Genomic DNA, 14,765 nt, shown 5'->3' with positions numbered 1-14,765 from the left:
AGCGATGTTCAGTGATTTGAAGATACGCAACATACCGTGACACGACCTCATTGTCAAGGAGTGCTGGTCACTCGCTGGATGGGCCAGGAGATAAGCGCTGCGCTGGGTCTGGTGTTGTACAAGTGCCCAATGTGGCAGTTAGAATTCTTAGATGAATTTATCCTGAATTGAAAATACACCCTCGCATCTCTTTCCATGGCATGTGTCTCTCGATATTGATCTTCGCAGTGCGTCATATCGAGGCTGCAACCCGAAAGCGCCGTAAGATACACTGTGCTCCTCTTACGGAAGATCATGTCCCGGAGGAACCTCCATCTAACGAACATGCCAAATTTCTATTTTTTAACTGAAAAGAGATTTGATCTCTAGTATCGGTGATGGCATATTTGCCCCAGTCCAGAAAGACAAGTGAGACTACGCAATATCCAGCAGACAGGTGACGTGCATGAAAATAAAGTGCTTGACGGCCTGACAGCACGAACACCGTCGAGGAACTGTGCGCTATGTTTTTCCTTGGCTGTTCATCCACTTGGAACGAGTCGATGATCGCTTTCGCAACATACTCGCCGCTCTGATAGGCACCCATTACCGTGCCAATGCCTTTGGTAGGCGCTACGTGCTCCCCAGCAAACCACACACCTCTTTCTATCCCTAAGCCCTCTCGAAGGACTTGCAAACCTTTGGCGGCATCCTCCTGCCCGACTGGGAAATCTGTGAAAGATCCGAAGCCAGCGAACTCATCGTTTTGCCAGTCAGTGGCTAGAAACCTCGTGGGCTTGCAATCAGGAGACTTCTCGCTGAAGTTTGGCAGACGAGAGTAGTAGGGCCGAAAGTGTGAATCCAGGATCTCATAAAACTCAGGCGACTCCTGATCTTCCCCCTTGATGAAATTGGAAATGTGGCGTCCCCACTCGCCGTATGTGAAGAACATGATGATAGGTTTTGCGTATGGCTCCGGAAGACCGGAAAAAGAGATGATATCCTGGCGCCATTGGTTTGGATTTGTCTCTGGTGCATACATGGGCTTCAGAAACAAAGACTCGATGGGAAATATGCCTTGGCCAGCCTCTCGGCCAACGTCATCCCAGAATGCCTCCGGGAAGCGGATGAATATCTTTTCGAGATTCCCGTAACCAATTGCGTTGATGGCCTGGGACAGTCGAGGTGGCAGCTCCGGGAAAAAGACACGGCGATTCCGTTTTAACCATCCGAGAGGTGTGGTGAGGACGACTTGATCGAAAGCCTCCATGTGACCGTTTCTTGTTGTCACCTGCACTCGTTCCTTTGGGGATCTGCTCTCGAGGCTCTCAGCATTCTCGATACGAACCACCTCAGCATTAAGACGCAAATCAGCTCCTGATATTACGATTCCGGCCATATCATCCACTATCTTCTTGAATGTCGATGCGACGAATAAGTTGTCTTCGATGCATCTCAGTGACTACGCCCTTAGACATGCAGTGGACTGCAATCACTTACCTCCATCAATGCTTTCATCAAGCCATAGATTCTTCAGGCCTTGGGTCTCATAATCCGCGCCCATGAATGCCCCACACATCTCGATTACGGATGCGAGCAGCGGCTCATCTGACCCGCGTTGCTTCAATTTCGCATCCACGAAAGTCTTCAACGATGCTTCTGGCGCGATGTCAGGGTAGTGCGTCTTGCTGTACTCGGATGCCTCATCAATTATCGCCCATACATCCTCGTAAAGATTCTTTGCCAGCGTATGTTCCGTGTAGAGGCCTTCCGTATCAAACATGGATGACACAGCGCCACAGGCAACCGTTTCCGTCCTCGACTTCCTGGCCAGTCCCACAAATGTGTTCCCTTCAGTGCCATGAATCCAGCTGGCGCCCTCAGACCGCTAATCCCCGCTCCCACAACGCAAACGCGTTGCGGCCCGGCCTCTTCGTTGTTTGACATGGAGTTATCAAATGGGTATTACAGCCATCAAGATGCCAGAGTGGGGGCGGAATCACATATTGAATTTAGAGACCTGGTTTTCCAAGGCCTGGCTTTTAATCTGCTTCGGCTTGTTGGTGTGGACAGGAGTGCGCCTGCACAACCCTGAAGCAACGGTCCCAAGGGTTGTCAGAGTCACCCCTGTCAATATCGATGTATACGTATGGGCAGAACTTACAAGGGCGTAGATTGAGCCCACCTGCTTAAGTAGGTAACCAGTCGCAATATCGTGCACAGCTGATAAGACAGCATCTTCTTCTCAATATTGGATCTCAAATATGCGTTTCAGCTGATTTCACACGAGGATCGTGTAAATCCAGGAAGAGGAACAAATCTTACATTGCATGCTCTCACGGGCTGGTAACATTTCCTCAGCAGTCTAGAACACCAACTTGTAGCCCCATATGCGCTGGATCAAGCTTCTCAAATGTCCGTAGTGTTAAATTTAGACAACGTCTCTGAAACGTGAACGGGGTTCTATCGGGTAGCCGAGGTGTGGGATGGAATTTAGATCCGCGCCTGCCATCCATGGGTCTGCTTTGTAAGACATATCATAGTGATCAGCCATTATGGCACCATCAGACTACCCTATCAATTCTCCACGCTCGAAGTCACCCTTGATCCAGAGGCAGCCTTATCACGTGATATTTCACCTCCGGACTCACAAGTGGGGCCAAATAAAGGCTGGGGTGAAGACAGACAGGGGCTATGACGAGACGACATGACGATGTTCGGACAATCTTCAGTGGAATAGGAGGGATGTTTATCCTCCCCCCTTCCGATCTGCAGTCAGCCGCAATTTCAATGATTACTGGTGAGGTCATTGATGGGCCTCAAAGATTCTTCGAAGAAACTTTGGGCAATTCAAAGAAGTTGAGTGCTATGCGTATAGCGCTTCAGCCGTTACTCGATTGGTGACATGCGGAATACTCTCTAGTGAGTGATGATGCCCCGTCTCGTGCGCAGCTGGCAGGAGGCCTACCAACTGTATCGAGTATCCACATCTGTCAAGTGTTATCAAGTACCCACATCTGTCAAGTGTCGATCCATATTTTCATCCTAGCTGACAGGGCTTGGCATGATATGCAAAAACAAGCGCGCTGGGCGCGTAGGTGGATCGTCGTTGCAGAATCCCTTCCGGATTGCAAAACGAGAAAATGATGTGATGTGGAGCTTGAAGCTAAAGCTGAAGGCTCAGCGTAGATCTCCAATACCCTGACTGAAACAATGAAGGGGTGGTGAGAGAAGGTGTTGTGAAGGAGGGCTACTAGGAATGCATATCATAATCTACGGGTGGTGTTGAACTTGAGTTATATAGGGGTCCCAGGAGCCTTTTTCAGTGACCAGAACTCTCTCTACACCAACTCTGCTCTGTGTTCCCTTGCTCACCATCTCTGCATTTGCAGCTGTCGTTCCTTAGACGCATCGAGTTTTCATTCATTCATTCATTTAAAACCAACTTGTTCTATCACTTTACATCGATACTATCTATCAAGATGCGTTTCACGACCTTCGCTTCCGCAGCGCTTGCCGCCTATTCTGTCCCTGTTCTGGCCACACCAGTGGCTAAGGCAGAGGCCCCTGTCCACGAGCGACAACTGTCGAGCTTGTGAGTTTTACAAGATTCCCGGAATTTCTCATCTCATATAGAACTAACCAATGAATGCAGGACCGGCTTGCTCGGCGGACTCCTGGACCTTCCAGTCGTCGGCTCCCTCCTCTCCGACCTTGGTATTACTCTGGACGCCGACTCGGTCGACAGCGTCCTTGGAGAAGTCGAGTCTGTCGCCACCAACATCCTGACCAACGCCGGCAGCGGTGGCGCCCTCAACATTGTCGCTGAGATCACTGGCGGTCTCGCAAACCTCAACAGCACCTTCGAGGGCAACGACCAGGCAACCGGTGCTATCGGCAGCCTCACGAACATTGTCGGTCTCGTCGAGGGTCTTGTTGGCAAGGCTACCGACGGAACTGCAACGGCTTCTGGTTCCATCCCCATTGTTGGCGACATCCTCGGCGAGGTCGGATCCGTCGTGGGCAGCCTCACCGGTGGCAAGTTCACTGGTGCATCTTCGTCGGTCATCCAGGGTGTCCTGAAGGGAGGACTTGGTAACTTGACAACGCTGCTGAACGACCTTTCTGCTCCCGGCATCGTGAAGTCGCTTACCAGCGTTGTCGGCGTTGTCACAACACTCGGAGGAAACCTGGTCGGCAAGACCATCTCAAGCGGTAGCCTTCCCGACGTCGGTGGCATCCTGAGCTCGGTTCTCGGTTTCCTTAAGCTGTAAGGAAGCTTGTCTGCATGAATCTCCGGGCATGTGATATGAAAAGGCATGGAAGCATAGCATGATGAGGGGCGTTACGTTCTAATGGTAGAATACCGCAGCCTTCCCCCCAACGCTCCAGGGACTTGAATGCTAAATGTGTGACTTGACTCCACATCAATTTGTCATTCATGGGAAACACAGCAGGACTATGGCGAGGATTGCAGTTGCTTCGCCTGTAAATATTCTATCATTTTACTTGGCCTCGAAGGCTTCTTATTTGTTACCTAGGTATATTCATTGATGATGAAAAGCCGATCATGCCTTGCCGCAAAGATGCAGATTGTTAAAAGAACCAAAGAGGCAACCAAAGTAAATTCCGTAAACCCTTGTCGGCTCCTTGGTAAAGGATGGTGTAACATCCTGATGCCGAAGTCAAGAGGTCAGGGAATGAGAGGTAGTCTCGCGCAGACCACGGGAACACATGTCTCAGATAATGACAGCCTGGTGGCCAAAGATGGGAAAGTCAGCCTGCCCGATAAATCAACAGATAAATGTCTATTCCAAAGTTACGTTGTGCACCGTCTATTTACCTACACGATGATGATACAAACACCGAAGCCCGGTCCTCTGTCGATGCCCAGATTCACCTGTGCACCGCGGACACAGCGCCCGCCCCCATCACATCACCTCGCCGGCAACACCGACGGCTTCTCCGACGCGTCCAGCGTCACGTACTCAACGAGCCTGTTCGTCATCCTCTCGCACCAGGGGTCCACATAGGTCATCCAGAGGTTCGCGATCCCGTACAGCATCGGCAGCCAGACGAACTGCCACATGACGAGGGCCAGGTTGCCCGGGAACCCCAGGCGCGACATCTCCATCTCGCCCTTGTCGTTCTCGTGGTCCGGCGGCACCTGCACGCCGTATAGCATCCACACCAGCGTCGTCTTCATGAGCGGGCCGTGTAGTAGGTACACGGCGAAGCTCATCCGCCCTAGGAATAGCAGGTACCTCCCGCTCAGGAGCCTCTGCAGCGCCGGGCTGAGAAGTACGCCTAGGCTGATGAACTCGAGCCCGATGCCGCTTGCGAAGCGGGGGAAGTCCGGGTTGTCGGGCAGCACGGGCCGCATGAAGTCCAGCATGAGCCGCGACCACGTCATCCACTCGGCGTGGCCCTCGGGGAAGGAGGCGAAGGTGAGGCCGATGAAGACCAGGGTGGCGGAGAGGATCTTGCTGAGGCGGGGGCGGTCGGATATGAATTGTGTTGTGGACGGATAGTTTTGCAGGTCGGCGATGAAGGCGCCCCAGAAGAATTGCATCCCAAAGGCGGCTAAAAATGATCAAGACAGTGTCAGTGCTGGTCCATGCGGGATAACAGATGACAGACAACGCCGCAGGCAAAATCGCCAAAAACTTACAGTCGCTCGCACAGTAGAAATAAACCCACAGCCCGAAGCTCGCCATGATCCGATACCTCGGCTTCACGTACGCAGTAGCCACCATGAATGAATACACCCACATACTCCCTTTGAGCAATGGCAGAAGCGTCCACTGGTTGTTGTCATAATCGTTCACCGCCCTGGTCCACGTCGTGATGATACAGTACACCAGGTTCCCCAGCGCCTCGCCGAGGTACGCGATCCTTGTGGGCGACTGCACGTCGATCCACCAGCTGTCCTGGTGCTTAGCCACGGCGTACAGGCCCATCTCGGCGAGCAGCCACGACACGGCCGTGGCGCAGGCGGCGGGCAGCACCAGGCGCGGGATGCGCCGCAGGGCCGACTTGCTCACGGACGCGAAGGCCGCCTCCTGGTTTCCCTGGCGGCAGAGCCTGATGGGCTTGAGCGCGCACACGTAGCCCGTCACGAAGGCGAAGATGGTCACGCCGATGCGGCCCTGGATCAGGATCCGGAGGTACGGCAGCTGCATGAGGCGCGGGGGCGCGTCTTCCTGCGACGTCGCGCCGAATAGCTCGCCATCCCACGCGCGAGCGAGGTGAGTCAGCACCACGAGGGCGGAGGCGATGCCGCGGAGGCCCTATAAGATTGGCGTTTAGCGAAGTCTGGTCCTAGATTGAGACATGGCGGAGTGCGTAGATATCGCAGACGAATTTGTCCCCTCTTCCCTTGTGTTCTCCCTCCAGACGGATGTTGGGATAGTAGTGCTGTAGGAATGCCTCCATTTTCGTCTACGCCTGGGCAAGCGTGCCAGAACCCAGGACGACCTCAGGCCATTTGGGATTTGGCATGGCTATCTTGAAGGATAGTGACGGGGATGGTATGCTCACATCAACCCATTTGACGTTGCCCTCCCTTCCAATGGCCATCGTCTGTCACCAGGTTGCATGGGCAGGAAAGCAAGTGACAGAAGCCTGGGCGCCCGGTGGGTCCGGTCGAAGCGAGGAGCACGATAAGTTTTGATCAAAAGAATGGCAAAGATTCAATCCAGATCTGGTGTTGGAGCGCGTTACTGCAGGGCTGTCTTCGCTAAACAGAATATGCTTCGGCAGCTGCGACCTCGACCGTCAGAGACGCCGAGCTTATTAGGAATGACAGGTCGAGACGTGGAACCTAAAAGTATCGTCTGAAGTGTCACTGTACTGGTCAGTATGGACCAGCGAGTGGACGGCGAATGGCAAATGATGGCTTTGTGTCATGGGGCTGTGCCACAGAGTGGCAGGGGACTCGACGAGGGAGAGAGCGCTAGCTTGGCAGGAGAAAAAGGAACAAGGCAAGAGAAACATGGTGACAGTAAGGGAAAGAGGATGGCAATCCCCGAAATCAATCATGTCGGGCTTCCCAGGGTAATCAGACCCGAATGAGTAGTTGGTGCTGCACGCTGCAAGGGGTGGTCGCTTGTCATGTGGTTTTCGCCGTCAGATCCGGCACCAGAGATTCCCATGTCGTCAATCATCTCCTTCAAGATGGTATTCTCCGGGACTAGCCGTGATCGTGCTTCAGAAAACTGGACTGACAGAGATCATTAATAACTCTAATAGCTTGGTCTGTGCAGACAACTCATGGCTCAGACGCATTCACGCAAAAGCATCCAGCAATAGACGGGCCGTGCTGTAATGGGTTTCCTAGCACTCGAAGATGTGTCCCTCGCAAATCCGAGATCTCCATACGAGCCCCGCGAGTTCCTGTCCCGCCAGTCTGGGCCCAAGTTCTTCAAGATTGGCTCGTGGGCCGTTGTGGCTTGGAGACTTGGAGGCTGGGCAAGGCAACGGTTTGGTGCCATCCCGCACGCCAGGAGTGCTTGTCTGCTCTCCCGTTGGTGTGATTCTCCAAAGCCTCTATCGCCCTTTGCACATGATATTGATCGATCGCAGAGATGCCTCTCTGGACGTAGGGCCATGTCCAGCCTTCGCGGCGCTGTCCTTGTTGTGTTTGTGGTTGCAACCTGGTGTGCCGAAGTCCCGTGTAGGACCAAGATCTCGCTTCCCGTCTGGGAATGGTTCCGGCGATCATGGTGGTGCGCGTGGGCTTGGCCGGGCTTGACTGGTCAAGCCTCAGCACAGGGAAGGAACCAGCCCGCCAAATTCGCCGTAGACAGCTAGACTGAACCGACTCAACGGCTGATGGCGCCCTTGACACGTTTACATGATGCCCTGACGTCCTGTCTCTCTAATAAGACTGATGCATGGGAAATGACGGGGGCTCGTACACAACAGCTCAATGATAAGGCAGTGGGGGGGTGGCCAGAGAAATTGGCTTGGCACGCTGAATTCCTCCGTCAGCATTGTCCGGCAACGGGTTTCGCCAGCTAAGCGAAGCCTGTTTGGTGACGGGGCGAGACTATTCAATACAAAAGTGTTCCATCATATCGCAGGTTTGAAAAGGCAGTTATGGCAAAGACAGTGCTGAAGCTTGGCACAGGGAAGCATCGCACGTGAGAAAATGCGTCAAGAGCATTCCAAAGGGAGGGAAAAGGGAAGGATGTGCCGACGCCCCACCACCCAGCCTCAACACGCCCTCCATCTGACCTTGAAAAATCGCGGTGAAACAGAAGAGCGTCAGTAAGGCCGGGAGAGCAAATGGTCAAATTCGCGGAAATGCCACCAGCCCACCCCACCTGCCATCTGGTAAGGGCGTCGAAACCTCGATGCCGGGACGGGGGACGCCACGCCCCGGCTTTGAGGCATTGGTTTGATATACCGCTCGGAATACAGAGCTGGATCAAGGAAGGATCTCGCCTTGTGCTCCACCTTGCCGTGCGGACGGATGACAAGAAGGGGATATGTGGTGAAACATGGGGAAGCTGCACTGAGACATTTTGGGGGAGGGGCAGGGCCCTTGGGTTCAACAGTCTTTTCATTTCTTGCCCGCTTCAACGGCGGGCACGGGTATCGTATCTGTACAATTGCGACAAAGCAGCTTCGGTGCTCGGGTCTTTTCGAAATTCGTATGCTGATCTCACTTCAGCAAGAACTCGAACGTGTCATCCTCTGGCTCCTCGTCATCGTCATCCTCCAGATTCTCCTCATCGTCTACCAAGAGATCTAGGTCAACACTGTGAGCAGTTTTTACTGCCTTAGGCTTGTCGTGGTTCTTGGTAGCCGTATTAGCATATGCCTGTTTATGAGCCCCGAAAGCTGCAAGCCGCCGGAGGTCCATGGGATCCCACTTTAGACGATCCATGGGGCTTTGGTAGTTGGCGAGTTTCGACGACGGGTCAATCACATCGCTAGCATCTTCGTCGTCGTCGAGCCTCGTCCTATTACGCATGTGTACCACGGGGTTTCTGACGCGCGAGAACTCGGGCGAGTCGGTGTACCGCTCGAAGAATACCTCCTTCTCGGTGACAGCAGGACATCCGTGAGGGGAAGACGGGATGTGAGAATCATCTGCAGAATAGGCCGGGGAGGGTTGGTCCTGCCCGTCCTGTATTTCAGTCCTGGCCCTCTTAGGCGGGCTGTCTTGTCTCTCCTTCGGTCTTCCGCGCTGCTCCGGCTGCTGCGCTTTCTGGGCGTTGATATCGGTGTGTGCCCTCTCGTAGAGCTTCTAACCCTCCTCAAAGAACACCCGTTTCGTCCCGCGTAGCCTCTCATCTTCCATCTGTTCTAATTGTTGGTCCAATTCCATGAGGTCCATGACTTCTTGCTCAATATCTCGGTCTTCAGCATCCAACTCGTAGCCCGCGTCGGCAGCTGCATCTAGCTCATCCATGAATTCGAGACCCATATTACGTGATCGAGACGGGGTTTCTGTGAGCTCAGGCTGGTAATCGATTGGCTCTGCCTCGAATGCGTCTTGGGATTGGTTGAGACTTCGGCCGAATAGGCCGGCTGAAGGTGGTTGAGCACCATCACGGCCGCTGCGTATGCTGAGATCGAACTTCTGAAGACGCATCGCGTTCCGGCCGGGGTTTTGATGTACAATGATGGCATTAACCGGTTCTGCTGCTTCGTTTGCAGGGAGGAGGCGTTTCAGATTCTTGGCTGGGAAACGAAGTGGTGCTGTGTCGACGTCTTGGAAGTCGTGAACCACGACCAGTCTGCTCTCGCCGCGCACAATCACCTCAACTGGAAGACCAGTGCTCTCCTCCGCAGTGGCGTCTGGATCGTCCAGGTTTTGGGAAGACTGCCGCCGCTGAGCTTTTGGAGTCGCAACGACACCACAGCACCGCTCGCCTAGCAACCCAGCATTGAGCTCTACCAAGCGGACCATGCGCGAGGGCTGCGCTCCACTGAATAGATTGACGCCGCCACCTGCGCTGCGGCGGACTTGAGCATCCCAGAATTTGGCGACGACGGGAATGACGCAAACAATGTTGTCAGAACCACCCATCCAGAGAACGGCACTCTCCTCCGTGGGTACCGACCCTCGGGCGCTAGGCAGTTGCACGACTTCGACTCCGCCCTTGACGGCAGCAAGTCGTTCTGGCCCGCCATTCATCATCGACACAAGGGAGTCTCGCCGTCCGACTGAGTTGAAATCATTAGCCCCCAACGAAGTTTTCTGCGAGCCTGGGTTGCGCAATGGACTCGTCCCTTCAAGGTGTCCTGAAGCACAGAATGCCGTCAGAGCAGCTCCGCGCACGCCCGTATTTTGTTTCGAGAACATGGACCCTCCTGCGTCGTTACCAAGAGGCCCAGCTCCCTCAACATCCCATATTCCCCACTGCCCGTCCGCCAGAAGAGCCAAGATCGCTCGACCATGCGATATCCATTCAGCGCCAACGACGGGCTTTCTCGAACAGGGAGAAGTGGTTGCACGAGCGAAAGGCGGGTAGAGAGAGAGCAGCCACGAGCCACGAGATGGCCAAGGGCCTTCTGAGATGTCATCTTGAGGGATTGAAGGGGTCGAGAAGTCATAGACGCGAACCGCGTGCGGAGATGCGACGGCAAGGAGTTGGCTTGAGTGAAGAGGGTTGAAGGCGATGCTTGTAAGGGGACTCGGCAGGTACTCGGTCTGGAATGGTTCGATGGCAGGGCTGTCCGAGGTAGTTTTGAGAGGGATGTCCCATAGTCGTAGCGTGCCGGAGGCGTCCTTGCCGTGAACAGCAACGACGGCACGCCCGGCGGAACCACCCAGACGAGCAGGTGATTTGTTTCGATCAGAACTGCCCGCCCGTCGAGGTAGCAATGTTATGGCGATCCCATCAGGGCTTTTGCTCTGGCCGCCAAGCTGGATCAGAGTCTCGCCCCACTTGCCCTGGCCCACGGCGCCAGCCAAGAGGTTGGATCGCAGGTCCTCCCTTGCTATGCTTTCGTGAGAGGGCGGCGTCAACGGCAGGGTGAGCATGAAGATGGAACCCTTCGCAGACGTCACAGCAAATACCATCGTCTCGGCGAGGACGTCAGATTCGCTCAGTTGCTCTCCCGGGATGCGCGGCGCGATGGGCGGGACGGCGATGTGAAGGATGTCTGTGCCAAATGCGAGATCCAAGGACTGGATGACCTCTGGGTATCCGGTGGTGTCTTCGACATTCTCGTCCTCGAACTCTGGCTTGTCAACGAAGGCAGCTGGTGCAGAAGTGTCGTCGTCGTCGTCTGAGTCGATGATCATGACGCCATCGTCGGCGGATGCACCAGCACCATTCGTTTTGCTGCCGGCGGCCGGCTTCGAAGATTGAGGCTTAGTGGGCTTCAGTCGGCGACCACCGCGCCACAATACTGTGACTCCATTCTCGTGGCCGTAGACGAGGACCGTGGATCCTTGAGGGGAGAGGACGGGGTATGTCTTGACGTCGTGAACTCGTCGGTTGAGGGAGTAACTGGGACATGAACGGTCAGCCAGGTACGTCGCTCCCGATGGGACAGCGGGATCTCCCTACGTGTATTGTGTATTTTGGGCAGTCTGCCGCACCCGTGGCTTGAGGAGAGCGGTCATCGTGCGGGTTGTCCGTTGTTGTTATTATGGCTGGCCGGGGGGCAGGGAGAGTAGCGACGAGGGACACTAAAGGAGGGAAGAATGGTTGCCAGAGGGAGGCGCCCGCAGAAACAAGCTCTGGAAGGTCTTCCACAATCACGAGGATGGGTCAAAGGGTCATGTCGAGGTTGGGACTGGACAATAACAAAGACCAAGACAGTCCCTCGGTGTGGTCGCTGCAGGCATGAACCAGGCTGGTATGGTTGGCTGGCTCGCTGGCTCGCTGGCTGAAGTGGGAAAACTTTGGAAGCGCGCCAGCTTGAAGCTCGACGCGACGGGAGCTTCAACTGTGGCCCGTGCTCCCCGCCCATCTCGATTACATAAGGGTGCCCCTACGGACACAACCGTGCCCATCCCCCAAGCGCCTGCATTTTCCTTGCACAGGTACAGATGACAGGGCACCCGTTCACTCCTGGGCGTTAGCCTCTAGCTTGACTAGAACGCATCGTTCTACCTATTCCATGCTTACCTCGGAGCACTGTGTAAAACGATGGCATGATGGGTCAACATTCCACGGTGCACACGATCACGCACTGCCATCATTCAGTACTCGAACATGGTGGTTCTGGCGGCGACACATAGGAATCGACATGGGTCTGTCTGTATTGCTTCCTATGCCTAGGAACCCGCGAGCAACTCGACCTCGGGAGTGCACCAACTCTCCCATTTCGCACTACAATCCACCAGAACTAGGTGGAGGCGTCCCGACCACCGAGAAATTGAAAGCAGGATTGTCACGCCCTCCGCCCTCCGCCCAAATCGAAGCATACGTAGCATACGTGTCCCAGTTCGAGCTCGTGTTAATCCCCAGCTCGTGCCACGCGAACAGTCCAGACGTCAGCTCAGTGCCCAGCACGGCATAGTTGACTAACGGGTCGTATGCCGATGAGGCCGAGTAGCCAGTGAACCCGTCGGCCAAGTTCGTCGTTGCCCGGATCCGGTTGGTGTTGTACGGCGGCAGCGCCTCGACGGCGTCCCTCAGGTCCTGGTCGAAGAACAGCTGCGACAGGTGTGCCACCTTGCCGCCGCTGTACGTCCCATTCGGCAGCACCTGGGAGCCAACGTGGACGACAATGTGCTGGTGCGTGGCGCGGAAGTCGTAGTGTCCCGGGAAGTTGGTGTCGAACCGGACAACGCCGTCCGCGTCGGTCTTCTGCACACCGCGGAGCCAGGTGGTGTGGAGCCCTCCCTGCCCGCGGGCGCTCACGCCGCTGTACTTGCCCGTCGTATTGCACGACCAGATGTCGATGAGCACGTCTGCCGGCTCACAAGTGTTGATGTCGATGAATTGCAGCTCTAGGTGCATGGGGACTCCAGGGATGCCTTCGCTGACATTTTGCCGAACTAGAGGATGCTTAATCAGTTCTCAAGCAATTCAGAAATAAATCCGGTGCAGTATAACGTGTCGAGCAAGGCAGCTCAAGCCCAATGACCTTCGCGAGCTGCAGCTCCGCAATTGGACAACAAGACAAGGAGCAACATCCTGTGCACATTGCCCATGTTCGTGCTCGGTGGAATTTGAGGTGACTGGGCGACAACTTACTGAGTTCTTGTGACACAAAGTACGGTCCGTTCGCATTGTCTGGGGCAAGAATGCAAGATGCGTTTGCGCCGAAGATGTCCTTGGCCGGAGTCGAAGGATTGTACGACACGAGGCCGGTCTTGTTGTGATCTACTTCGCTCCACTTGCGAAAGTCGGCGCCAGTACGGCGGTGCAAGAAAGGGGCTGCGATGTCTCGGTCAGCGGTCTGGACCTCCCCAGAAGAGATATTGATAACTTGCCATTAGCCAGGTTTCGTTCCTGGCGGAGTCGCTCAAAGGTGGCTACTCGGCGAGCAATAGCTTGCTCCCTGCGTGCCTTCACCCTGGGCTGGTCTGAGCACGCTTGCAAAGCTCGTGAGTTCACCTCGGCGACGACATGATGTCTCGTCATCTCCTCCAAGTGCGCCCGCTTATCAAACAACTCTTCGGGGTGCGCTGAGACCATCTGTGTCATCAAGCTTGTGGCCAACGCCACCAATACAGTCGTGGGAAGCATCATGATGTTGAACAAGGTCCTGCTGAAAATCGTGCTAGTGTACTGTACACACTTGAAGGACGCAGCAGATTGTCACTGAGAAGGACACAGACTACCCACTAGGAGAGATGTTGACTTATATCATGTTAGCCCATCATGGTGGTTCAACAATCTCAAAAATGTTTACAGGATCATTTCCGGATAATCTCTATCCAGAGTTGATCCGCTGTTCGCACCCGCCCCAACCTTGCAAATGTAGATCCATGGGTGCTGTATGCGACAGGGGCCGAGAATGCCAGATCGAGAAGCGGAGTGCTCAATTAAGACATAACTTGTCTAATACCTTTCTTCCTAATGGCTGGCCACCTTCTTGGCAGGCTTGCGTAGAACCAGAAAACACCAGCACGCTGCCTCATATTAGTTTGGAGTTCATATCGGTATCCCCTCACACAACGCCCCAGCTCGACGTAATTGCGACCCAAGCGTATAAGCACAGAGAAATAATGGTCTCAGTATTTTGACTGGATGAATTGCCCACTCAGGACACCTTCGGATATCATTTGCATGCATCTAAAGTTAGATGGCTTGAGCTCCGTGATTCGGGTTAACGCTGTTTTGGGAACACTGCGGCAGATCATGCGTAAAGAGCGGGGCGAGAAAAGTGTTGTCAAGTTAATTAAGTGAGGAGGCTCTTGTATTTGGTCAGCAGTTACTCAGTTCTTGGGGAACTGCTTGTCATTGGATGTTTGTGGTTCGTTTGATTGATGGTAGCCATCCCCAACGTGACCTCATTCAAGCGGGCGGCCTCGCCATCGGCCAAGGTTCGTAGATTGCGAGGGAAGTTCTCAAGTGATCTTGCCCCAATTTCTATGTCCAGTGAAATGAGAAAGTTCCAGCGCCTGGTGGACTGACAGTTGACGAAAACAAATGGTTGCGCCCATCAAGTCACGAGAATGTTGGGGGATGACTGAGCACTCCCCGCTCTTCTAATACACCACACCTTCCGTAGCCCGCCTAGCATTAGCTTCTCTCTCACACACACACACACACTCTGCGAGATACTTTAATTAAATTGGCTATTAATAACCCCATTTAATTCCCTAATCAAGTTTTAAAAGCCCATATATACCTTATTATATAATA

The 14,765-nt window shown here is 54.3% G+C and overlaps 4 protein-coding genes across 4 annotated transcripts; 1 reads left to right on the top strand and 3 right to left on the bottom strand.

The window, feature by feature from the left end:
• Window positions 1–501: 501 nt before the first annotated feature.
• Window positions 502–1,762, bottom strand: INS49_003813 (uncharacterized protein; the record flags this gene model as incomplete). The annotated part of the gene is made up of 4 exons (XM_043164603.1): window positions 502–517; window positions 564–612; window positions 679–1,422; window positions 1,480–1,762. 4 exons carry the CDS (start codon window positions 1,760–1,762, stop codon window positions 502–504), a joined length of 1,092 nt encoding a protein of 363 aa, XP_043018253.1.
• A 1,699-nt stretch (window positions 1,763–3,461) lies between these two features.
• Window positions 3,462–4,253, top strand: INS49_003812 (uncharacterized protein; the record flags this gene model as incomplete). Its single annotated transcript, XM_043164602.1, has 2 exons — window positions 3,462–3,574; window positions 3,635–4,253. 2 exons carry the CDS (start codon window positions 3,462–3,464, stop codon window positions 4,251–4,253), a joined length of 732 nt encoding a protein of 243 aa, XP_043018252.1.
• A 662-nt stretch (window positions 4,254–4,915) lies between these two features.
• On the bottom strand, window positions 4,916–6,414 carry INS49_003811 (uncharacterized protein; the record flags this gene model as incomplete). Its single annotated transcript, XM_043164601.1, has 3 exons — window positions 4,916–5,562; window positions 5,651–6,269; window positions 6,340–6,414. The coding sequence occupies 3 exons, from the start codon at window positions 6,412–6,414 to the stop codon at window positions 4,916–4,918; spliced, it is 1,341 nt and encodes a 446-aa protein (XP_043018251.1).
• Window positions 6,415–8,647: 2,233 nt separating this feature from the next.
• INS49_003810 (uncharacterized protein) lies at window positions 8,648–14,038 on the bottom strand (the record flags this gene model as incomplete). The annotated part of the gene is made up of 6 exons (XM_043164600.1): window positions 8,648–9,078; window positions 9,241–10,158; window positions 10,630–11,450; window positions 12,385–12,949; window positions 13,149–13,331; window positions 13,966–14,038. The coding sequence occupies 6 exons, from the start codon at window positions 14,036–14,038 to the stop codon at window positions 8,648–8,650; spliced, it is 2,991 nt and encodes a 996-aa protein (XP_043018250.1).
• Window positions 14,039–14,765: the final 727 nt, after the last annotated feature.

This window comes from Diaporthe citri (genome assembly GCF_014595645.1).
Source record: "Diaporthe citri strain NFHF-8-4 chromosome Unknown scaffold_11, whole genome shotgun sequence".
Lineage (NCBI taxonomy): Eukaryota > Fungi > Ascomycota > Sordariomycetes > Diaporthales > Diaporthaceae > Diaporthe > Diaporthe citri.
This window is presented reverse-complemented; position numbering and strand designations above follow the sequence as displayed.